Source organism: Triturus cristatus, chromosome 8 (genome assembly GCF_964204655.1).
Source record: "Triturus cristatus chromosome 8, aTriCri1.1, whole genome shotgun sequence".
Taxonomy (NCBI): Eukaryota; Metazoa; Chordata; class Amphibia; order Caudata; family Salamandridae; genus Triturus; species Triturus cristatus.
In genome coordinates, this window is record NC_140591.1 from 1,094,416,990 (window position 1) to 1,094,441,507 (window position 24,518).

General features: G+C 41.4%; 1 protein-coding gene across 1 annotated transcript in view; it reads left to right on the plus strand.

Moving 5' to 3' along the window:
* Positions 1-4,335: 4,335 nt before the first annotated feature.
* The window catches only part of RGPD4 (RANBP2 like and GRIP domain containing 4), a 795,990-nt gene continuing 775,807 nt past the window's right edge, over positions 4,336-24,518 (plus strand). The window contains exon 1 of the mRNA XM_085622637.1: positions 4,336-4,547. Coding sequence (XP_085478763.1) covers positions 4,476-4,547 — 72 coding nt within the window. The 5' untranslated portion in view covers positions 4,336-4,475. The remainder of the gene's footprint in view (positions 4,548-24,518) is intronic.

Sequence of the window (24,518 nt, forward strand, 5' to 3'; positions counted from 1 at the left end):
AAGCACCGTTCCTTCTCAATATCTTTGACCACAGCGAGGCTGAGAGCACACATATAAAGGGAAGAATCCATACACACAACATATCATCAAACTATCTTTTTATGGAATGCTTTATTTGATAATATGTCACCTACTGCATAGCCCCAGCTTTCTTTTATAAGTGTGGCTTGTGATAACATCAGAATATTGGTCAACCTCATGTACCTGCAAAAACAGTTAAAAAAAAATCTTGGCATTGTGCTTGATTCTGTTCTTTCCCTCCAGATTCATACTGATAAATTCACATCCTCCTACTTTATTTATTTATTTATGTATTTGGAGTTTTATATAGCGTGAACTATACCCGAAGGTATCAGAGCGCTTTACATGAACACCAGGTGCATGACAGACGGACACATTCATTAGGTCTCGCCTGGCAAAAGCAGTGTATTATGGAAAGTAACACCAGACGTGCCGTTTACTGGATTGCTCGATGCATATTCACATACACAAACTATTTTGGGAGCTGAGATAAGGTGAGTTGGTTTGATTTAAATCTGTTTTATTGAATCCCGTGTGATAATGTAGGTCAGCTAACCACAAGGACTAGCTTCTGTTATATAACACTAGAGAAAGGGAGGGACGGTACAGTGAATGAACTGCTGTGTGCCAGGGACATCTGGGCTCAGACCCTCCCCCATCCGTCGGAGGCGCGGATTCCATCCGGCACGGACTTCTTGTTGCTATAATTCCTGCTACAATTTTGCCGGATGCATTTCCGCACCCGGTAAGGGCACCTTTCACACGACCCCTTCCTCCATCACGTGGGGACATGACACACGCTCTCAGCTGCCCGCCCTCCCGCACCCTCCCAGCGTGCTTTGCTCCCCCACTCCCATCTACCTTTTGCAGAAAGGTGCACGGAAGTGACGACAGTCACATGAAAAGTAACATGCATTCCTGGAGCTGCGGGGTTATTCCCCAAACTTGGCTCCTAAACTTGTGATTGTACAGTACAGGGGTGGAATTACCGCCTGGACTTGTTGAATTCAGGACCCGTGCATCTGCAACTCGCAGCAGACCCCTAAATTGCAGCACTCTGAGCAAATCAGTTTTTCCTCGTTGTGCGTCATATTTCTTAACAATTTCGAGAGCATCTAGAAGTACTACGGTGCAGAGAATGAACTCTACAAAAGAACAGCACTGCCCCTACATGGATTAGAGGATCATAATGTCGCTCCATATTTATGAATAAAATTGCCTACATTATTCACCCACTGAAAAGTCTTTGGCTCACTCATGGCAACATCATCAGGGCATCGTGAAAGAGTGGTGTTTTTTACAGACTATGTAAGTTTAAATTTATAAATGAAGAGTTTTCAGTACGTCACTCAGTGCAGTAATGGAATCGATTGCACTACATTGAAACGCTTCAAAATGTCAACAAAAGATAGTTGTGTTATTTGTATAAGACTTCTTTCTATGTCCCGGCTCGTCGGGCCAGCCTGGCACTCCCTGTTTATTTGCTGACTTGCCAGCCTCTCATGGTCAGCATGCTGCACGCCACACGCTTTAGAATTACCAGAAGAAGATGCAAGGGCCTGGTACCTCATGACAATAGATATACTTAAACAAGCATTCGCATAGCCAATAGGTCTCGCTTTTGGGACCTTATAAGTATTTAGTTATGCAGCACAATATCCTTGGTGCAACAACATCAACTGTTGCATGGCTAAACATTTATAAAGGTCCCAAAGGCGAGACCTATTGGCTATGCCAATGCTTGTTTATATATGGGAACGATTACAATTGATTCCAAGATGGCGGTGCTTTTGATTGAGCAATTTTATTAAAAACATTTGTTAAAAGTGGAGCTCATAGATCTTGATTATCTAAGAATAAATCTATAGGAACTCCATCCGGTCCTGGAGCCTTTGCTCATTTACATTGATTTAAAGCATGTTTTGTTTCAATGAGTGTAAAGCTGACAGGAGACTCATCAGTCTCCAAAACATGGGGAAAAGATTGAGGGGTTGTCATATCATCCGTTCCAAAGAGGGCTCCAAAGTGTGTCACCCATGCCTCTTGGTCAACATTATCATCTGTAGTCATAGCCTGCTCATGCTTTAAAAACGGGGCACTAATCAAAGACCAGAAAGCTTGTGAACTTTTTGGTATAGCAGCCTTTTGCAAGTTTTCCCACCACTCTTCTTTTAAAAACCTCAGCCTAGTGGTCCTTGCATTTTTGTAGGCTTGACGCAAGCCTTTTACCAGTAATGTATCTCGTGGTCTGGCCTTCAAAGCTACATGCAGACTTTTAAGGGTTTTATCACAATTGTTATCGAACCAACTACATTTTTTAAGTTGGCCTTTCCGGATCACACGGGTTAAATTATTTTTAACATCAGTTAAAATCAAATCAAAATCCAGGAGCATTTTGTCATGCAAATCCAAGTCTAGACAGCGGATTACTTCCCCATAGCGTTTAGAGACTAAATTTGCCAAAAAGCTTCCCGTGTCCACCTTTTCCCACTTTAAAACTATACCATTCTCTCTTGCGATCACAGGATTTATAGGGAGTTTATAAGGACACTCAATTTCCTTACTGTTTTGCATGCAGAAAGTTACTGCAGCATGGTCACTAAATGAATAAAACGAGATCTTAAAATGAGAGAAAAGGCCTATCATTGCATCAGAAACCAAAACATAATCGAGTGTAGAAGACGTAAAATGATTTTAAAAAGTACGTTCAAACTGACCAGTTAAGTTATAAACAACATTTAAAAAAGCAAGATTATTTATCATTACTAATCTGTTTAGGGTATTACCATATTCAGTATGACAGAAATGGGGGACACAAATTAATGCATTAAGCTTATCACAAGGGTGAGCATTAAAATCCCCAAGCCAAATTATATTACAGGGTTTACTGGATTTATACTGTAACATCTCTTTCCATCGTAGCCAACACCGCTGCTTGGTTATTTCCAAAATTATTATTGTAATAATTAATAAAAAGCCAGCAATAATCCAGAGAATGTTCAATTAAAATAATATGATAATAAGGAGAATTATTCAAAAATGCCTTCACCTTAAACAGTAAAGTATTAGAAAACAATGTCAGAAGACCGCCCTTAGCCCGACTAGCAGATGACGGAGCAGCTGCAGTATAAAAGGAGCGATTCCCATTCAGATATATTGGGACCCTTTCCCAGGTCTCTTGGAGGCACACTATATCACTGGAAGTCAACAAGGAAAGCCAATCATTATTAGACCTTTTTTTGGTTATAACCAGCAATGTTCCAAGACATGACCGATATGAAACCGGTAGAGTTCCCTCGAAATGTCGGGCACTGAGACAGGTTAAAACTGTTTTTGCGCCTGACTAAGGTCACTGGAGAAGTGACCGAAGTGGTAGTGGGCAAGGGAGACCTTTTATGCAAATCTAGAGGAACATTCCCACTGGTTGACATAGTCTGAAGATCCAGTCAATCACAGACAGAGAGGCCTTCTAATGTGGCATATCTATTTTTTAAGGGAAGTGGGGGAACTAAAGTAGATTGAGTAGGTGTCGGGGAGGTCTTCAGGTGATTTGCAGACTAAAATGGGGCAACTGTGACAGCTGAGGGATAGAATGAGGTTTATAAAAGAAACCCAAAGGTAAAACAAATATCTCAGAGTATGTAATTTCTTTTAATATTGTTTACGGAGTAATGTACTTATTCTTGCTTGCCATTAGTTTAAAAGCAAGAACAGAACCTATAATACTTGCAGCCGTACCTACATTCTAGACTTTCCTTCACTAAAACTAGGGAAATATCCATTATTACCCTTCAGAGATTTTCATTTAATCACATAACTTTTTTGATATCGTTATTCAGAAACGTATTCTTTTGTACCTGGTATTAAAGTGTATTGATTCGTGTACTTATATTTTAGGCAGTTAATTGTACAACATGTAAGTACATTATTGCTACTACCCTTTTCTGTAGCACGCTGTTTGTAATAATACGAAACGCGCTATTCCAAGATGGCTTCCACTTTGTCCTTGCTTGGAATCTTTTATGAGAGTTACAGGAACTGCGTACTTACAGACATCTGCTCTGCGTGAAGAAACTTCCCTTCATATATGCTGTATCCTCGATTGGTCATTCTCTATTAATCGCGCTTTTAATTGGCTTTTCTAAAACCCAGCTCCTTAATAGTAGAATCCTAAAAAACAAGCGGCGTTCTGGTCTTTTAACAAGCCACCAAAAAATACACATTCAAACTACTGTGAAAATATAAGCAGCATTGGGGAAGAAAGACGTCCAAGATCTGTCCAAAGACACCCGGCAACATTAATTCACGCACGCTGCGCAAGCCTGTGCTGTCGCTGCCGTGGTGCGTCATTGTACTGCGCCCCCGTCTCACTCTTACCGCGGAAGCGGGGAGAGCTCTGGCTCGCTGGAGCAGCTGCCGGTCTCGCTCGCAGGGGGACTCTACCCGCATCCAACATGAGGCGCAGCAAGGCCGAGGTGGAGCGTTACATCGCATCGGTTCAGAGTGCCTCACCGTCCCCGCGAGAGGTGAGAGGCAGCGGGGACGCAGAGAAGCGGTACATCACCAGAGCCGCTTCTAGAGCCCCAGGAATGGTCCGTCAGTCGCACCAAGCCCACAGCTGCAGTTTTTCACTTTCTTGGGAGCTAGTAATGAGCTTTTGGTGTTCCGTAGAGACTGCTTGCTTGGGTGTCGGCGGCAGACGCGTTGCTACGGAGTTGTTCGCATAAGTTTCCTTCGTGCCTTTTCTACCTGCTGTTCTAACGGGAGGCGCCCCTTTTGAGCCTCAGCTGCTACTGGAGCTTACATGCCTCGATTAAGATGTGGGGTGGGGTTATACCTCTAACCTATCAAGCAGTATTTTGCATTTAGTGTTCGATATACCCTACCTGTAACTGTCAGACGGTTGAGCAGAGTTTAGGAAAGTATTTTAAGTGGTGTGAAAGCGAGCATAATGCTAGCTATGTTTTGGGTCTGTGTAGTTCGCGATGTCTTTCTTGTCTTTATTTGGAGCACTGGGCAGAGTAAGTAAAGTTGTTAGACTTTCTCTTTATAATCACATTGCTGTAGTTCATGTTCCTTGATGCATTAATGGACATCTCTTTAATAGACTCCCTCCCCCAAATTTCGTATATTGGAACGAGCTACCATATCCGTTATTTATCCAATCACTCCATTGAAATTTAGACGTTTGATTTATGGAAAGCAGGAGATTCTTCCGCGTCGATCAATTCGGCACATAGATAACTGTATCTTTCTTCTCACAACAACAGTGTCAAATACAGGAGTCACTGCTTCACTTCTAAAAGTAGCAACATCGCCCACTTTAATCTAATGAAACCATACTTGAAGCACTTTTTGAGACATCCATTCTAAACAGCTTCCTTGGTTGGAGAACGTTTCCACTAGTCCTAATTTCTTTACAATCTTTGTTCTATATTTATTGTATATTATTATTTTCCTCCACGTTGCATACATAACTTGAGTGTTTCTGTTCCAGAATGTGTGAGCGGGTGCACTTTTGAACTCTTTTTATTGAACAGTTAAATCATATTGTTGATTGAAACCCAGGCCTTTAGTCATCTTCTTTAAAACCAGAAGATTTGAAGGGGTACTGCAATCTTCGTTGGGAAATAGCAAGTCCTGCTGGAACAGGCAGGTCCAGTTTAGCAGAAGCTACAGATACCAAGGAAAGTGTATCTGGCAAGCTGTTGTTTAGAAACCAACAGCATGCAGATGTGAATCCCTTTCTGCTCGAGATGGTTTTGCATAAGGATTGAGAAACATTCTCAGTTGTTTTTCATGAGCATAATTTGTCCTCCCATGCTTTCACCAGGAATTTCATCCTTATTGAACAGCTTAAGAAAGAAAGGACCGTAAAGGTTGTAAACACCTGTGATAGTCTATTGAGAATTAAGGATGGCATGTAAGTCAGATCTGACCCTGGATATTTTTGTTTGTTCTTTCCAGCTAGACTAGTGTTTTGAAGTGATTTTCCTCGCTTTGCACTCTGTGAACACCCACTCGTTCCACTAGAGATGGGTTTTGTCCTATCATTTTAGCATGAAGAAGAGTTAGAAAAATATTTATTATTGCTGATGTACAAGTACAAAGAAACAGAAGTAACAAGAGACAAACCCTTGAACCAAGAGGTCAAGGTAGGTAAACCAAATAGGAAAAAACCCACACAAAGGTGCTACTCCATCTCCACAAAGAAAATCAACTTACACACTTGCCTGTATCATCCGCCACCTCTGTGAACACTGCAAAAGTTATTTGTTTAGAAAATTATAAATGTATTCCAATTTAATAAAATTCTTTTATATGTTCAATTAAAATTCTACAGCACAAGACGTAGTGCACAACAACATGGAAGAATTGAAGCTAAGCCTGATACATTAGCCATAAAACTGTGTCTACCATATTTTTTCACTGTATAATCATGAATTAATTTTCAATATATAATTATAATACTGGTAGATAGACCCCCCCAGCAGTTTCATCTCTTAATATTTTTCTGTACTGACTCTTTTAAAAATGTTTTAAATAGAGTATTTTTCAAGTTACTAGCACTCGTTAAAGCTAGTCCTAGTTTGGCACCTAACAACATCTCTTCCATCCTTACCCAATATAATCCTATTTGACTTGTTCTTATAAAAGAATGACGCTGTGCAGAAGTTGTAAGGTAGTTTATTAACATCTATACACCACCACAGGTTGCAGTCAGCTGGAGTCAGCTGTAGAACCTTCAGAAGACAGTTCCCACCGCACATTCCAAATGGGTCAAGACAGGAGGGGGGATTGGGAATGTACCAATAAGTAAATTGTAACACACCTCCATTGGCAGGAAGATAACAGAGTAATTTACAATAAATAACAGAATAATGGAAAAGCAGATATAAAAAGAAAAATACGAAACAACCCATATGACTCTAATAACCCTCATACGATGAGATATCAAAAAGATATAATACAGTAGAGCACGAGGGAAGGTAGATATACATGTCATTACAACAAGAGTAGGCAAAAATTTAAGAAGCACATTAGTCAATGCTGTAATAATTATGCCATGCCAGGGAGATGCTAGCTCTCTGAGAACTCCTTATAGGGTTTATTTCGATATCTGACTGTGCACCCCTTGCTGCGGCACCTCCTGCTGATTTCCGAGTGGTTTTGTGGGAGACAGTTTTGTCCATACCCCATGTTTGATCATTCTCTAAATGCACAACGTTTCTCCCTACCCGAGCTCTTTTCAGAGGCTCTGAGAACCTGCAATCATCTTTTCTCCATGGTTTGGGAAGATCTACTCGAACCCATTCTCCGTCTCCAAATGCTGGGGTTTAACACATTTGGTGAAATTATATTGGTGTTTGTATTTACCCTGGTGCATTATTATTTTCTTATTAATTTCATTCCTGTCCACCAGACACACGCACTCTTCTTCTTCAAACATGCGGTGGTCAATTTCGTTTTGGGAGTTCTACCTTTTAAGGAAGCAGAAGGAGAAATCCCTGCAACACAACTAGGTGCTATGCGATATCCCCGCATTGTGTCTTGAAGGGCAGGTGTCCCCATCACTTCGCTCTCTGCGAACATTCCTTTTTCATTTGATTCATCCATTCGACAAGGTCAATAATCTTTTCTCTCGAGGGACTATCCTTTAGCCCCTGTACACTGTCACACCCTGTGTACTCAATCCGAATCTAACATCCCAATATTTGAATGACCTGGAAGGGACTTAATTTTTATTATTCAGCCATCTTTCTTGTATGTGTTTTATTTATTGATTAAATTATTTCGTCATCCAACATCATGCATTCTTCCACTCATCCTTGTTCATACTTGTCAATCTTAGTACTATTTCCTTGCCTTCTGCCGTGTTGATGTCTCCCTCTTCCCCTACAGGTGAACGAAAAAGAAAATCCTCAACCACATTTTGAGCACTAGGGACGTACTGTACTTTGAAATTATAACCTTCCAGCCCTGGGTGTGGTTCTGGCAGATCCTTTGGTTATAAATGCTTATAATAAAGGCTTGTGGTCAGCTTTGACTGTGAAAGGTATGCCCCATAAAATAATTTAAAATGTCTGACTGCCCAGAAACATGCAAGAGCCTACTTCTTCAAAACAGAATATTGTTTCTCCACTCCTTTCAATGCTCTTGAGGCAAAATAAACCACTTGCTCTTTACCGTCCACCCATTGCATAAGGCTAGCTTCCCTTATTGCTGGCATCTGTGGATGGAATGGTGGGTTTGATAGGGTCTAATCTTCCCAGACAGGGGGCTTCTGTTATGCTGTTTCTTTTTTACAGAAGTGAATGCAGTTTGGTAGTCTTTGTTCCATGTGAAAGGGACTTTCATCTTCAGCAAACTATGCATAGGCTCTACTATACTGGCATAATTTTGTATGCATTTTGAGTAGTACTCTGACAGTCCCAAAAATGGATTTGAGCTCTTCAACATTGGTGGGAGCTGCAGTATTCAGGATGGCCTCTACTAGATTCAATTTGGGTTTAATACCGTCTCGGGAAATAGTGTGTCCTATGTACTCTATATATCCCACACCAATTTGGCATTTTTCTTTGTTTAAGGTGAGCCTTGCATTTTGTAGCCTGATTGACCCTTCCCTTAGCATTTCGTTGTGGTCCTTCACGTCCTTGCCTTGGATGAGGTTGCCATCCTGGAAACACCTGGCACATCCTTTAAAATGTGCTGCATAATCCTTTGAAAAGCGGACGCAGCACACGCTAGTCCGAAGGGCATGCGTAAATATTGCAATGCACCTAGGGAAGTTACGAATGAGGTGAGGTAGCGTGATTCAGGGTGAAGCTCCACCTGGTGATAAGCGGAGGATAAGTCAAGAATGCTGAAACAGCTAGCGCCTTTAATTAAAGTGAGAACTTCATGAATCCGAGGCAGTGGATTTCTATCCACACATATATTCGTATTAAAGTCCATGAGATCTATGCACAATTTTACGTTTTTGCTAGAGGATTTGGTCGCTAGAACTACCAAAGCCAACCATTGTGAACACACTATAAGTTCAATAACCCCCACCTCTAGAAGTCTGTCAGGTTCTTTCCTCAAAGGGTCATGCTTCAAGTGAGGAATAGGTCTAACTTTGTGCTACTGGTTTAGCCTTGGAGTTTAACTTTATACTACGTTGATTGTCCTTTAATAAGCCCAATTTATCTGTAAATACACCAGGAAATTCACTGCAGACTTTATAGCCACACACACAAGGGTCCACAAGGAGTGCTTGGTCAGGACTGTTGGGATCTCCACCCCAATAGACTGGACCCTTTGTTGATAACATAAATTCTTCCTACAGTGTTTCTTCCTTTTGAAACCAATCTTCATCGTGTTCATACACAATGTATGGAATCCCCGTTGTACCCCTGCTTGATATCTGGTACTTCCAGTTTATTCTTTTTGTCAGAAATCTACTCTGTTAACAATTCACTATAAGGTAGTCTGGAAGGCGAACATGAGTTGGAGAACACTGTTCAGGCTTGTTAACAAGGGTAATTCTGGCATGAAGGGAAACTCACTATATCATTGCTACTATTGAACTGAAACACCAATTTGGTCTCTGGTGGGTTGGTTGGGTTAACAACCAACACTGGTTTGGAGCATAGTTCTCTGCATACTCTAGCCAAATGTCCCTTCTTCCCACACTAATGGCATACTACTGTTCTGGCCTGACAAGTCAAACTATTTGCAAGATGCCCTGGACTGCCACATCTGTAACATTTGAGTTTATTACCACTTGACACCTGGCTTTTGTGTTTCCCTCTTTATCTTGTTTATTGATTTCTTTGTTGATATCCTATTTATTAATTACATTTACCTCCACTGTAGTGTCAGAGCCTGACTTTATCTATTCAATACAGTCTGCAGTGTGTTCTGGTCACATCAATTTCAATTGCTTGTTTGAGATCAGGATTACAGGTAGTAACTTTTCTTGGATTTTACGATTATTGGTACATCTGACTAATTGATCCCTAATCAGCGAATCAGTTAATTGTTGAAATTCACATATATTGGATAAGCCCTTCAAAACCGCAATATACGTTTTTACATTCTGACTTTTTCCTTGAATTATGGAGAAGAACTTATGTCTTTCGAACACCACATTTATCAATTGTCCAAAATGTTTCTCTAGTCTGCTTATGGTGACTTGATAGACATTTTCATCTTCATCACTATCCTCCCCATCTTGGGAAGACTCTGAAATGTTATCATATGTTTTGCGTCCTTCTATCCTTAGATTATGGAGTAAAATGTGCTGTTTACGAAGGGAGGTGACTTTTTTCACCTCCAATAGGTATGAGCTACGACTCGAATAATTATTTTCTTCTCTTTTCAAGGAATGTTGGGTTCCCCCCACATCATTTAAAAATGGAGGTTGTTATGACATATTAGTTGCATCCATGGTATAAGTGAGAGGATGTGGCCTAACGGCTAGGGTGGTTGACCTCAAATCTGGGGAACTGGGTTCGAGTCTCTGCAGCGATGCTTAACATCCTGTGATTCTGGGTAAATCACTTGATCTCCCCGTGCCTAACAAAAAACAAGCATTGGCATAGCCAATAGGTCTTGCCTTTGGGACCTTATAAGTGTTTAGCTATAGATATTGACTTTGCTTATGTTTTAAAGCTGTGCTGTACATTAGTTTGCAGAATGCTGAAAAGTTCTAATAAAGAAGTGTTGATAGCATTTTTGTTACCTTATATATGACCAAGAAAGCATTACGTCCAAGTGAAAGACCATATTAAAGTATTACTTTTAAATAATGTTTTCATCTAATTTTGTCTTATAAATGTTGGAAACTTGTTTTTGCTTGTGCCAACGCGAGCTTGTTATCGTTTTTTTTGTTATGGGGGCATAAATAACAGGAGGCTGAAGCTTGGGAAATAGTACCTGTGTAACAGTTAGTGTGATAGTTAGTTCATTAATGAGAGAGTTAGTGAGAGAGTTAGTAAGTGAGTGAGTGAGTGAGAGAGTGAGTTAGTGAAAGAGAAAGTTAGTGAGAGGGAGATAATTATTTAGTGAGAGAGAGATAGTTAGTTATTGAGAGTGTATGAGAGAGAGAAATTAGAGTTAGTTTTGAGAGCGAGAGTCTGTGAGAGAGAGAGAGTGTTTGAATTTGTGTTTTTAAAGAGAGTTAGATAGTGAGAGAGTTAGTGAGAGGGATTGAGATAGTTTCTTAGTGAGAGAGTAAGTTAGTTGGTGAGAGAGTGAGTTATTGAGAGAGAGAGATTGAGAGAGTTAGTGAGTTTGTGAGAGGGAGGTTGAGAGAGTGAGTTAGTGAGTGAGATAGTTAGTGATAGAGAGAGAGTTAGTGAGATAGAGAGAGCTACTTAGAGAGAGAGTTAGTTAGTGGGAGAGAGAATTAGATTTAGTTAGTGAGAGAGAGAGAGACACACACACAGTTAGTACTTATTTTTAGCGTTATTTATGTACAATCAAAGCACTGTGTACATATAAAGAATACTAATAAGGAGTGTAGCAAAATAAAGTAGCAGAATGTTGAATTGCAATTAAAAAAAAAAAGTAAATTAATTTTGTGAATGCTGTAGTGTATAAATATACGATCTTTCCTTTGATTAATTTGCAGTTACATTTGTTTTGCACATATAAAACACCCAATTAGAGTACTTAGAAAGAACTATAGTGAGTCTTTTTAAAGTTACCTGAAAGGCAATGAAGGCTGGTATTCCTGCAGATAAAAAAAAAAATAACCTGGGGGTGACGGCAAAAATAGAGAATAAGAGAACGACCCGTCCCCGCACCTGCTTTTTATGCTTTTTAAAACTGTTGGTGCCGAGCACCGGCACTAGTGCTCTGCATATAGTCATTCATGGTTAGTTAATTCATCGTAAAGCTGGTAGGATAGCTCAGCGAGTGTGGTGCCCATTGCTGTGATTTGTGTTTGACATGCAACAGCTGAAACAGCGCGCCATGGTGGGGGAAGTGTCGCATTACATAGCGCCATAAGGCAGCTGCCTACAATGGCCCTAACTTAGCACCGGCCACGGGCAGCAATCACTAAATGAAAAATAGTGTTTACTGACTTTGCAATGCTTGTTTAGTTACTGTAGCTGATGTCACCAGTGTCTTGAGACCTACTGTGGCTATTAATGCGCGATAATAAAGGACTCGGTCAGTCATTCACCTTTGTCTTAGTCACGTGCTCTTTTTTCATTGAGTGCATGTCGCACAATTTTTCAATATTTGTCAGACATCTCTATGGAGCCATACAAGTGCGAGTTAACTATAATAACTTAAAATAGTACGTAACGTAAATGTCTATCTCTTTTCTACTCTGGCAGCTGATCGGAGATTTACAACTTATAGACACGTTGGCGGGGTCGGCAAAAAACTGAGCCCCTTGTGTCTACTGTAATCTATGAGTACCCTTTTGCACATTCAACTACACGGAATGCATGTTCAATAAGTAGAAACAATTATTCTGGTGAGAGCAATTAATGTAAAAATAGTGATGATTTTGTAACACATATTTACGATATTCTGTTGTTAATGTTATTAAATAGGAAGGCCTTTCAGATTGAAACTCACTCATGACAATAATATTATAAAAATAATTTTAAATGAATTAATGTTGTAACATGTTCTCCCTCTCCTTTTAAAGTGGATTATCTGCATACAGAATGAAATTAAGATTTCCTCTGGAAAGACCAATATCCTTGAAGTCTCCTCTTTGAATAAGTTACTCTTCATCGCAGGGTGGGGAGGAGTTGTGATGACAAATCAAAGCACAAGAGATAGAGCGACGCAACAAAAAAAAAACAGGCTGCATATTAGGAAATATTTATGGCTTCGTCATTCCGCGAGGGACCATGGCGCGATTCGTGACTAGTTAAAACAAGCAAAAGGAAAGTGATCGTGATCACGTGAAAAACATAAAAGCAGGGGTGTGTGCCGGCAAACAGGCGAGTGGGACGGCAAAAGTGAAAGCAGGGGTGCGCGCGCGATGGCGCGAGTGGGACGGCAAAAGTGAAAGCTCCAGATGGCGCTGAATGCTGCCGGCTGCGCACGTGCACGCTCGTGTGAACGCAAGTGCAAGGCCAGCCAGCAGCACTTTGAAAACTCACCTACTAAAGTCTCTCCAAGCAGGTCATGCGCGCTGACTCAGCGAGACCTAAAAAGTAAATGTGTCCTTCTGAAACACCAATGGTGCTCATGTAAAGTGCCCAGATACCTTCGGATCAAGTTTGCGCTATATAAAACTCTGGGGAAAAAAAAAATAAGATAAGCTTATGTTACTCCCTATACGTAAAGCTTGATGGAAACTGATCACTTAAATCACGCAAAAACTGGATGTGATTAGATATCTACTTGCTAACTAACTTTTTGCAGTTGAATGTAACACTCCAACTATGCATTGATAGAAACCTCAAATATTCTGGCAAGGAAGAACTCCCCTAAATGTATTGTACAAACAAGGCTTTGCTAAAGTACAACTCCATACTATGTGCGCTGTGCCTGTCAGCGTGAAGATTGCAGACCAGCTGTAAGTACGTGGCTGAAAGCAGCTGTGCCATTCCACGTGAAACTATGATGGCCAATAGTAATTGAGGTTCACTTGTAATTCACAGCTGGCAGGCAGGTTAATGAAGCTGTGCCTGTCAGCGAGATTCTTTCACAACATAATCTTTGAGAAAATTTGAAAAATCAGCGTACTCGTCTTATGCATGGAATGACAGGAGCAGTTGTACCTGTCAGCGCAGCTGCAAATATACTTTTTCTTTTTATGTAGGGATTAGTAGTTTTATACCTCTCAGTAAGAAATGATGAGGGAAAGAGTGGCCGGCTATAGTGCGAAAGGAACGCCGTCTTGGGCTCAGGAAGAGCTTGACTGACAGCTGTGCCTGCCAGCGTGATGTAGTAGGCAGGTTACCGCTGAGGTACTTGCCCCTAGACAGTCCTCCTGATACAGAATACAATGACAGGACAGCTGGGCTTGTCAGCGGGGGTTATCGGCTGGATTAACACAGAAGTAACCGCCCCTGCTGACAGAACGAATCTGGATATGCCCCCGTAGGAAGTTGTTGCCACGGATAGCGCACAAGAAAACTTCCAAGAGGTCTTCAGCTCCACACGGAAAACACACTGCAGCAGCGCAGACGCACCTCCCCCGCATTGACCGCGCTAGTCCGGGAACAACTTGGAGGCGAAGCTTCTCTTCATTCTTTGGCTCCTCACAGAACTGCCAGAAAGATTGCGCAATTGCCTCGCAGCAGCACTGACGCACCTCCCCTGTGTTGGCAGCAATGGTCCTGCAGCAACTCGGGGTGAGGCTTGTGTTGAGGAAAGCACACCGTGCCACACTCAAGGGAAGGTGTAAGAGTAGAAATATGCGTAGAGGGTGTATGCGAAGATTCAGCTTGGTATAAAATTGTGGATACGGCAACTTGTAACACAAGACGACCCAATAGTTTTTAGTTGGAGAAGGAACAGCTAATCGTAAGTAAAAGGTTCCAAGTTCTCCGGTAAATTAGTAGAATGAGACACTCACCGTATCAAGATGCACTGTTTAGTTAACACTGCCATTGGAGTACGGCTAGGGGTGGTGGTGTAGGTGTCCCCACACAGTAAAATCGTCTCCTGTGTTATAAAAGAATGAAGCTGTGCAAAAGTTGTAACAGTTTATTAACCTCTATACACCACCACAGGTTCTAGTCAGCTGTACAACCTTCAAGTGACAGTTCCAGACACACATTACAAATGGGTTAGGACAGGAGGGGGGGGGGGGTGGGAATGTAACAACAAGTAAATTATAACCCCTATATTCTGCCAGCCAGTGTCTCCTTCTATCTGCCAGACCAGCTCCCACAAGATTGTAATCCTTTCACGTAATTGGACCCTTCACAGGAGTTCTCTTCCTCCTGCCATAAGTCTCTGTTTATCCTGGATTTCAAATTTGCCATACAAAATCCTCTCCTGCTTGGTAAGCAAAGGCTGATTTTGAACTGAGTCCCCTAAACACTGAATGTGGAGGCTTCAGTTACTTTGCATTTATGTGTTTGCCTCTCTGTGCTTTATATGTATGTAAAGGTTCAGTAATTTTGTATTCTTTAATATGTCAGTTTTTCTCAAATCCTTATAGGTCTCCACTACTCCTTCTCTTGTGTGTACAATTCTCATCACTTATACAAAACCTAAATATTTGTTAGCCCCCACCCACTCAAAATACTATATATCACTTATCTGTTTTAAAAAACATTCATGTTCGAAATGTTATGTTGCTAAATAAATTGACAGGACGGAGTGTGAATTTCTGCAGTTCATACGCAAGTGATTAAGAATGCTTTAATTTGATAATATATAAGCTTACGGTGTCCAGTACATACAGTTTTATTTTGCTTTTCATTTTATCGACAGAACCCAAAGGTCTCTATGCTTGAAATATAAAGTACACCTGATTCATGGAAAACCCTAGCTTTAGAGTTCAGTTTTTACAAGTCAACAAAACACTGAGATCCAGCACTCCACAACGTTATTTTGCAATCATGTAATATATCAGTCCATTCAGCAGGTGTGATTTCACAATTGTTTATTTATTATATTCTTCTTTTCTTTACAAATGTAAAAGACATAAACAGCGTAGCCGACGCGTTTCGTCCAAGCGGACTTCTTCAGGGCTTATTCTTCGTTTGTTTGATCAGGTTAAGTTCTCCAAATATATTTATTTCATTAGTATACAGTTAAAATGATATCCGTATGTAGGAGCAGATTCCCTCCATCTAGAGGTCCCGGCTTTATAATAAATAAACAATTGTGAAATCACACCTGCTGAATGGACTGATATATTACATGATTGCAAAATAACGTTGTGGAGTGCTGGATCTCAGTGTTTTGTTGACATATTGCTGGATCTTTTGATCCTAAGGAGGTTTAGGGGTATCTAACCTCATGATCCGTGGCACCTGAAAAATATTGATAATTTTTGACCTAACTAGATGAATTGGTGCATTGCGATACCTACCTTATACCCCGTTTCGTTTGTGTATTCAGTTTTTACAAGTGGCTGTGCAGATAAAGTTAGAAAACGGTTACACTTTAAGCAAATGAAAACAAACTTCATTATTGACTTACTACTATTACCTGCCCACTCTGTGTCCTACATGATCATAGATGAGCGGAAGAATGAGCTTTTATTTCATAATCACAAAGACTGTTGTTTTAGAGGCACAGATTTCAAACCTGCATGAGTTAGGTAAAGTTTTAGACTAGCGATTTCTCCTTTCCTCTGCACTAAATTGTTTTTAAATATAGCTCTTAGTATTGATCTTCTTGCAGTTTTTAGGTGCTCAAAACCATGCAGACAGGCCCGTAGGGCTGGGCCCAAGTCAGCTGGTGTCTGCAGTCTTCTCTGCTGGTGTGACACTGTAGTGTCCGACTTTTCTTAGGTCGTCAGGATTCAGATTTCAGGGTCTGGGAGAGCCATCTAAATACTAGATTTAGGGGCATTACAGGGAAGTGACCGGTAGGAACCAATTGGTCCCTTAACTGGGGTGTCTGCACCCTCTGTTATACTACCCTCCTGTGGGAGAAGGGCATAGTCCTAGTGCTGATTGAATAAGTCCCACCACCTTCAAGATGGCCGACACTGAAAAATGTGCTTCACTACGCCTCCAGCACCAGAGGGGTGGAGTTGACGAAGGAGGGCACACCTCCTATTCTCACTTAGTTTTTCTGCCAATTATCCCACCAAAAGTGGGGGTTTGAACCCGGGGCTGCCATCTGCTGCTAGCAGCAGAGGCTGGCGTGGCATTACGGAGGCGACAAGGCCTTTTGAAGCTTCCTTCTCGAGCACTGTGCCCGCATGTTGGTGTGCCACCTCCACCCAGGATGGGCTTTGTTTCTGTCCTTGGAGAGCAAGTGCTCTCACTTCATGGATCCAGAAAAATGTCAGTGGTGGCAGGCTGGCTAAAGCCAGTCAGAGACTGCACCAGGGTTGGTAGGTTTTCAGCGGGCAACTCCGAGGTGCCCTCCAGGTGCATATTCTAATAAATCCAATATTGGCAGTGTGAGTTTATTAAGAGGAGTTGTTTGGTACCAAACACTCCTGGCTTCAGTGAAATCCTCATGGTGCTGGGGATCTCGAGTTGTCCAGTTTGCAGCCCTTGTACAGTTTATGGCTTACCTAGCACTTGCACTATTAAGAATATACTTTTTTTTTTTTGAAACATTTTTTTTTATTATTTTCAAAGCAACCACACAATACAATTGCTCCGCGCCCTCCATCCCCCAGCGGAGAGTATATATTGAACTGTGACATCAATTGTACAAAAGAAAAGTCACCCATCCCGCGCGGGGCTCCCACCCTCCCCCCTCCCTCCCCCACCCCCTGTCAGTGTGTCCCCCTCTGCCAGCCCTCCTCCTGATGCGCCCCACCCAGCTATTAAGAATAGACTTAAATATTGTAGGGGCATATCTGCACATGCAGTTATGCCCACACTTGAGATATAGTGCACCCTACCGTAGGACTTGTAAGGCCTACTGAAGGGGTGACTTACCTATACCTTAAGCAGTGTTGCTTGACATGGCACACAGGCACTGTGCCATGTTGACTTTGTTGTTTTTCTCTGCACCAAGGTATGCAGGCTGCAGTGGTAGTTTGCATGGTTTGGTCCCTATCGAACTCTCTTCAGTCCCAATGCCTGGGGTACCATTCACGAGGGGCTTACAGTGGGGATCTGAAGTTGTGCCAATCGTGATACAGTTTTAGGGAAGGAGTTCTGGCACAGGGGACCTGGGTGGCAGGGACCCGGTGCACTTTCAATCGAAACCACATCATTTTCCAGGCAAAAAGTGGGGCGCTAACCATGTCAAGAGGCACTTTCTCACATTTAGGAAGTTATGGAACTAACCATTTTGGCATGTTTTCAATCAGTCATTCACGTTTCCTGTGAGTTGGCATTAGTGGTGAAGATCATTGAGCTGGGAGGCCTGCTAATGCCCCAGGGAATTCCCTACCTGCTCAGCTGACAACCAAGTTCATAGTCTCCTTGGTAGTATTACAAGGGACTTGTCTTACCTTGGTCTTTACCATACTGATAAATACATGCGACCTACGCTGAGCATCATCTGACACAGAGACATGTCGACTGTAAAATACATGAACAGTTCATTTAACCACACTCTTTGGGTTTAACACTGGGAAAGGAGATCTTAATAAAGTGTCAAAGCCCACCCTCATTCAATTTGAATAGGGTCTTATGGCGACTTAATTATTGTGTAGCTGACTATTTAGGATCACACTGTTTGGGATACTTAACAGGATAGACATCCAAAATAAGAGGTGGTATGGACTGTATACCCGACCCTCTGTACTGTTAAATTTCTACTGAGCCAGCTGGCTTTCCAATGAGCTTGTCAGTTTACCACACAGGTGAAGCATGCCAAATGATACGGATGATGATTTTAATGGCCTTTTACCCTCGAGGCTCCCACTAGAAAGATCCATGATCACATTACTACATAGCTACAATATTGGCCTTGTCTGGCTTTTACCACAAGAGGCATAAGCATCTGTATATCCCTAGATTAACTAGGACTATATACTGTAGCCTCGTTCTCATTCCTTGCTCTCCAATTGAGAGCTTTCTATCACTGCAGAGTTCAGGGCGAGCTGGATGACCACTTGAAAAGGTATTTTTTATGGTGATATTTGTGTTTGGTTGCCTGACTTTAGCACCAGAATTTGAGGTAAGGTTTTCCATAGTGCAAACTCGTAAAATATTTTGTTACTGGGAAATGTGCAAAAAACCTAAATCTCTGGAGTGCACGACCTAGGTTAAACAATAGGCTCATTTTTAGCGCCTCTGGTAATCTCACCAATGCTGAGTGCTGTATGAAGTCCTATTTTAATTTGTACTCTGGCAGTGATTCGACGTTGGAAAACTGAATATCACAAGGGTGAGAAGTGGTCTTTTGCTAACTAGTCTCCCATTATAGTTAACACAGACTTCTAATCCACTTAACTTTGCTTCAAACAGCCAGTGAAATGCCTGTAAAAAGACCAAAATAATCCTTGCAAGTTTAGGCCATGCTTTGATGTGTGGTAATGTTTGTAGTAGTTTTAGTGGAAGTTGAACATTTACTGCACTATTAGTGTGATCTAGCAATGATCAATGTCTGCACCACCAGACTCCAAGATTTTTTTTTTTTTTTTAAAGTTTTTATTGAGCAATAATTCGATTACAAGCACGGGCCTACAACCACCAGGGCCGGCCGCTAAGTACAGAATGAAATATACATTTTAGCAAAGCTGCAGTCGGTTCCCGGGGCTCGGCCCCGAAGTGACTCCGGATAGTTCTAAAGGAACAGGAGACTTAAATCCAACAAACACAAAAAACTAAAAAAAAAACCAAAAGGCGAGGCATAAAGACAAACAGTGCAGGTCAGGCTTCCTCCGGGGAACTCCAGTTCAGACCATTAAGCAGCACGCGAAAGGAAGGAGTACCGGGAGGCTGGGGACGGGGGGGGGGCCAAGGGAAATGAACGTCCATATGTAGTCATTCCAAAAGGTGCCCGGAACCGTCAAGGGTCAGGGGGACATGGCGATATCGGTGTCCACAGACTCCAAGATTTTGCAGCTTTGCACCAGCATTAACCAAGGCACCAAAAAGGTTGGCAATTATACTATCCTGGAATTAGGAAAAGGAACTTGACAAAAACCACTCTTTGTAACCATGTCTTTGGTCTCCATGACTAAACAGCGGTCAACAATGTGAGTTCCTCATCCTGATGTAGATTTGTCATATGACCTGGGGATGCCACAACCTCCAGGTATTCTGGATTGCATTGATCCAGCGACTTCAGACCATGTTAGGACGGACTCACTCCTGCACGATACAGACTTGTCTTCTGGGATGCTTCCCAAGGCCCAAAATGGAGAAAGTGGGTTTGAGGTTTCTAGTCTTGACCCTGACAGGCCACCGGATAGCACTGCCGTGGAAATCAGACAAAGGACCGATCCTGGAAACCTGGGAGAAAGATGTCCTGACTTGGGCGGAGGCTGAGGCACATGCAGGCGAGAGCATGTCCAGGGATAATGTAGACGCCATCTGGCGGACTTATGGCAGGCAGTAGTAAATAGCTGCATACACCCAGAGACTGAACCAAACTCAGAGCTGGAAGATCCAGACAAGGAGAGTAGATATAACACTTGAGACATGATGTTTCTGCACACTTATGAGTAGATACCAGTACCGAAAGAGTAATTCTGGGTAGGGAACGGTGGCCCCCTTACGTTAAATGAGTACCTGCTGAACACACCCTTGGCTTGCCCCAGATACATGTACACAACACTCTCGGACCTGGACAAGACGGCTATCATTAATGTAACCCTGAACCAATTACCTGCCACCAGAACATAGACACATGGTCACAAACATTTATAGTTCATAGACATAAGGCCTCCTTCCACCCTCAACAGCATAATACCAGTGATATCTTCAGTTGTTTTTATGTTACGTTAGTCCTTTTCTTTTTATTCAGAACAGGTTTGTTTTTCTCCAAGTTTTCCCTCCAATTAGTGGCCTCAAACTACACACTCTTCAACACACATTATGATAACATGGTTCTTTATCGTACGTGGATCACTGACAATTCCTACCAGTCAAACTTATGTTGATTAATGCTACGGTGTGCACAATATGACAACTGATTGATCGATTCAGAAATTCCTTATGCCTTCATGTTGTATTGCATTATTCTAATTTGACACAATGTTGTAATCCAATGGAACGGCACTGGCTCACTACAGAGATATGTGGGTACGGAAACTGACACTCTACAACTACATAGTAAACTCACTGTATACAACAACTGTAAGAAATCCGACATTAAATTTAAATGCCAATAAAAAGATTAGAAAAAAAATCAGTTCCTCATGTGGTTGCATGAACTATCCGAGATTATGTACTACTACTGCATCATCATGCCAGTGTGCCTCTATGTTAAAGGAGAAGATTCTTAGCTGTGGGATTGGATGAATAGTACACATGGCATGGAGAGTGGCTATCCATGTTTTACTCAGTAATCACTGTTCCCAGGGTAGCTGGCTGTATCTTTCTTTTAGAAAAAAACAAGCCACTTCACGACCAATGGGCCCTCTTTGGTGACCTTAATATTACCATTAAGTTGTTATATTGAATGCCTAAGGCCATGGAAGATCACAAAAAAGACTGTACACTGGACTTAGCAGTCCTCAGTAGTCTGGATCTTATTGCTTACTTCTACCAGTTTGCTTTCACTATCTCGTAATGTTTGGAAGCCTGACTACATGTGGTAGTAATGCTGGGCTACAGATGCATTGTGACTTGTGCCACTACAACTCTTTCCAGTTGGGTAAGTGCAGGCAGATTGGTAACCGGCCTGAAATGTGACACAGCATTAGCAGAAGGATTTGCCACTTTCTAGCTCTGAGTGGATGTCCCTGCTAATCCTAAACTTAAAACTCTGCTAGAAAAACAGACATTTGAGGTGAGTCAGTGTCTGTGGTGTTGTGTTCCATTTAAAGGACCTGTCCTCCGCCTATAACTTGGCAACTACTTAAGGTCCTTGCTCTTTTTCTGCAACTTTGTTATCTAGTGTAGGTTTTTACCCCAGGAATGGTGAAATAAAAGCCACATACAGTGAAAGTATTGTACAGTAATTACATTATAGTAAATTGACAGTATTTTTCTTGCACCATAGAAAAATATATTAATAAATAAAACCCACACACTATGAAATGAAAATAAAATGCACCTGACAAACCCTGAAAAGTGTACCTCTAAATTTCAGTGCATAGTTTACTTAACTTTTTATCTGCCAGTAACCACACTGACCTTATCTTCCTGTAAGGTAAATAATCACTCCAGGCTTGTTTTCACAGACCTAGAAATGTGCGCCATTGTAGAAACCACATATTACCCCACTTATGTTAACCAACAATTACACAGAACCCAAAAACCAGAAAACAATCTGCCTTGATATTGTGTATGCTGGCATGTCTCTTAAAATACCCTGACCCCACATCATTTTTTTCCCCACTTACAAAGGGTAGATCCTTTACTTAATAGGAGAGATGTTGATGTGCTGTTATTCTGTGGTGTCCACCTGGGGTTTTAGATCTATTATTGTATATGTGAGTTTTAAAACATCTGTTTCTAGGGCTGGTGCAGAGTTGTTTGTTTTATGTTTGCATGAGTTTGTAGAAAGGTTGTGCTGAGACTAAAGTTCTTACTGTAAACCTAAACACACATTTACAATGCTATAGGTCTCGCAATTGCGAGTTTTTAACCTGTGGCATTGTAAAATAGAAAGAGTGCGGTGTCCCTGCAGCGGCTGCCGGGCTCCGAATTAAAATAAATAAATAAACCGAATTCAGTGTCCCTAAAGCGGGCGCGGCTCTCCGAATCAAAGTTACAAAAAAAGTAAAATGAACAGAGCGCAGTGTTCCTGACGTGGACACCGCGCTCAGCATGCAGATACAACAAAAAAATTAGCCGCCATTGTCAATAAACTAAATAATGCTCGCTCACTAGATAAAGCATGCCGTGTAACGAGCGAAGTAAAAGTTCCAGTTCTTATGGGTGGCAACAGATCGAGACAGGGCTGTACCACGGCGGGACTTAGAAGCCTCACAATGAATCGGAAGCCAGCGTTTACCAAGGACAATGACACAAGCCAATTACAAATATGGGAGGAGAGTGGGCGAGGCTTCCACAGCACACTCTACTACAGCATGCCTCGCAGAGCGAGCAGTGCATGCGCGCTGCCGCTAGGCTCGACCTAAAAAGTAAAACTGTAAGCCTGTGAAGACAACATCAGGCTAGTAAGAAGGCCAGAACTGTGTGAACGTGTCCTGCATGGCATAGACCAGCTTGGTGAGAGATTCTCAGAAAGACTGCCTAGTTTGAGCTGGATAAATCAAATAGCATTAACTGAGAAAGACCTTTAGGATGTTCAGCACCGCACCCCCTCAGCAACCGAGCACCTGTCCTTTTATTAGGCCCAGCTTAAAGCCTACCAGACATCATGGTATGTGGATCTCATTATTTACAGTTTATCATTGTTCAACAACTTTGGGGAGGGTTGATGCCACACAGTGATTGTGCTTCAACTTCTCATCCATAAACTTTGCAGACTTTGTGCTTCTCCAGTATTAATTAATAAGGGGACTTTTGTTTACCTGCGTTTCATTCTTATTAGTTATTGAAATTGCCTTTATGTGGCCATTACTACCCTTGACACGGTGTTGAAGTGCTTTACGCTGGGCAGCACGCTGCTCCAGACCCTAAGTTTAGTGGTAAGACCAGTGTAATTGACTATTGTTAGTTAATGGTATTAGTCCTGTGCACTCAGCAACCCATTCCATGAATTCATTCTAGTTATTCCAGTTTCTTTGTGATCACATAAATAGGATTGTTAGTGGAGGGCTTATGTGAATTCATGCACGTTGTTGTTGGGGTTAGTAGATGCTTTTGAAGAGACTAAGCATTATTAGGTTGCATATGTATGACTTTCAACATAGGAGAGGTAATCTTTCATATGAGTTGTGGACAGTTTCTCGACATACAATCATAGAGATTAAGTCAAACGTGCATTCAATTTTGAGAATATTGTGCTCGGAGAGGAGGCATGCAGTGGATGGAAGGGAAGGGTCATTTGAAAGAGGTAGAGAGGTGAAAATAAGTTTTATGTAAAGATCAATGTTCATGACAGAGTAAAAAAAATGAGGTTGGTTTGATACAGCATTCAATTTGAGAAAGCAAGACTTTAGAAAGTATCGGCATACTTTTTATGCAAGAGGATAGTGAAATATTAAATACTTTTGATAGGTTCTAGAATTGGGCCAACAGTCTTTCTACTGCATGGTTCCAGCTAGACCACAGCTCCAGCAAAGTCAACTGATCAGCGAGGGTTGCAAAGCATAAAGTAATAGATGTAGGTACATACAAGGAAATATCAAGCGCTTTAGGCTGTACTTGAATGAAGCATTAACCTCCTGATCATAGCCGTGTGAGCAAAAATATATAGATTAATAGTGCTAACTTTGAAAAGGAGATTCTGGAAATGCTAGAGAGGATGTCTAGGGGATATTAATCATCAATATGGTTCATGGTATTATTTCTGAGTAAGGCTCCCAGTTTTATGGTATTTATTTTGTTGAATTTTTTTTCTGTATTTATGAATATGTATTTTTTGAAGTTGAAACGAATATTTCCACATTTATGTAACAGATAAATATTCATTCATGCTTGAACGCCTAGTAGGTTTCAATGATATGAACACCCACAGATGATAAATCAATACACATATATGAAAACATAAACATTTTAGTATCAAGGTTGTGCATATCTACTGTTGTTCAAGCATCTTCACTAAAATACCTTTTTTTTTTTTAACCCTTTGTCTGTCAATCTACACCGCTATTGACCGAGCAATCATGATTGACAGCATTTAGAATAAGACAGATA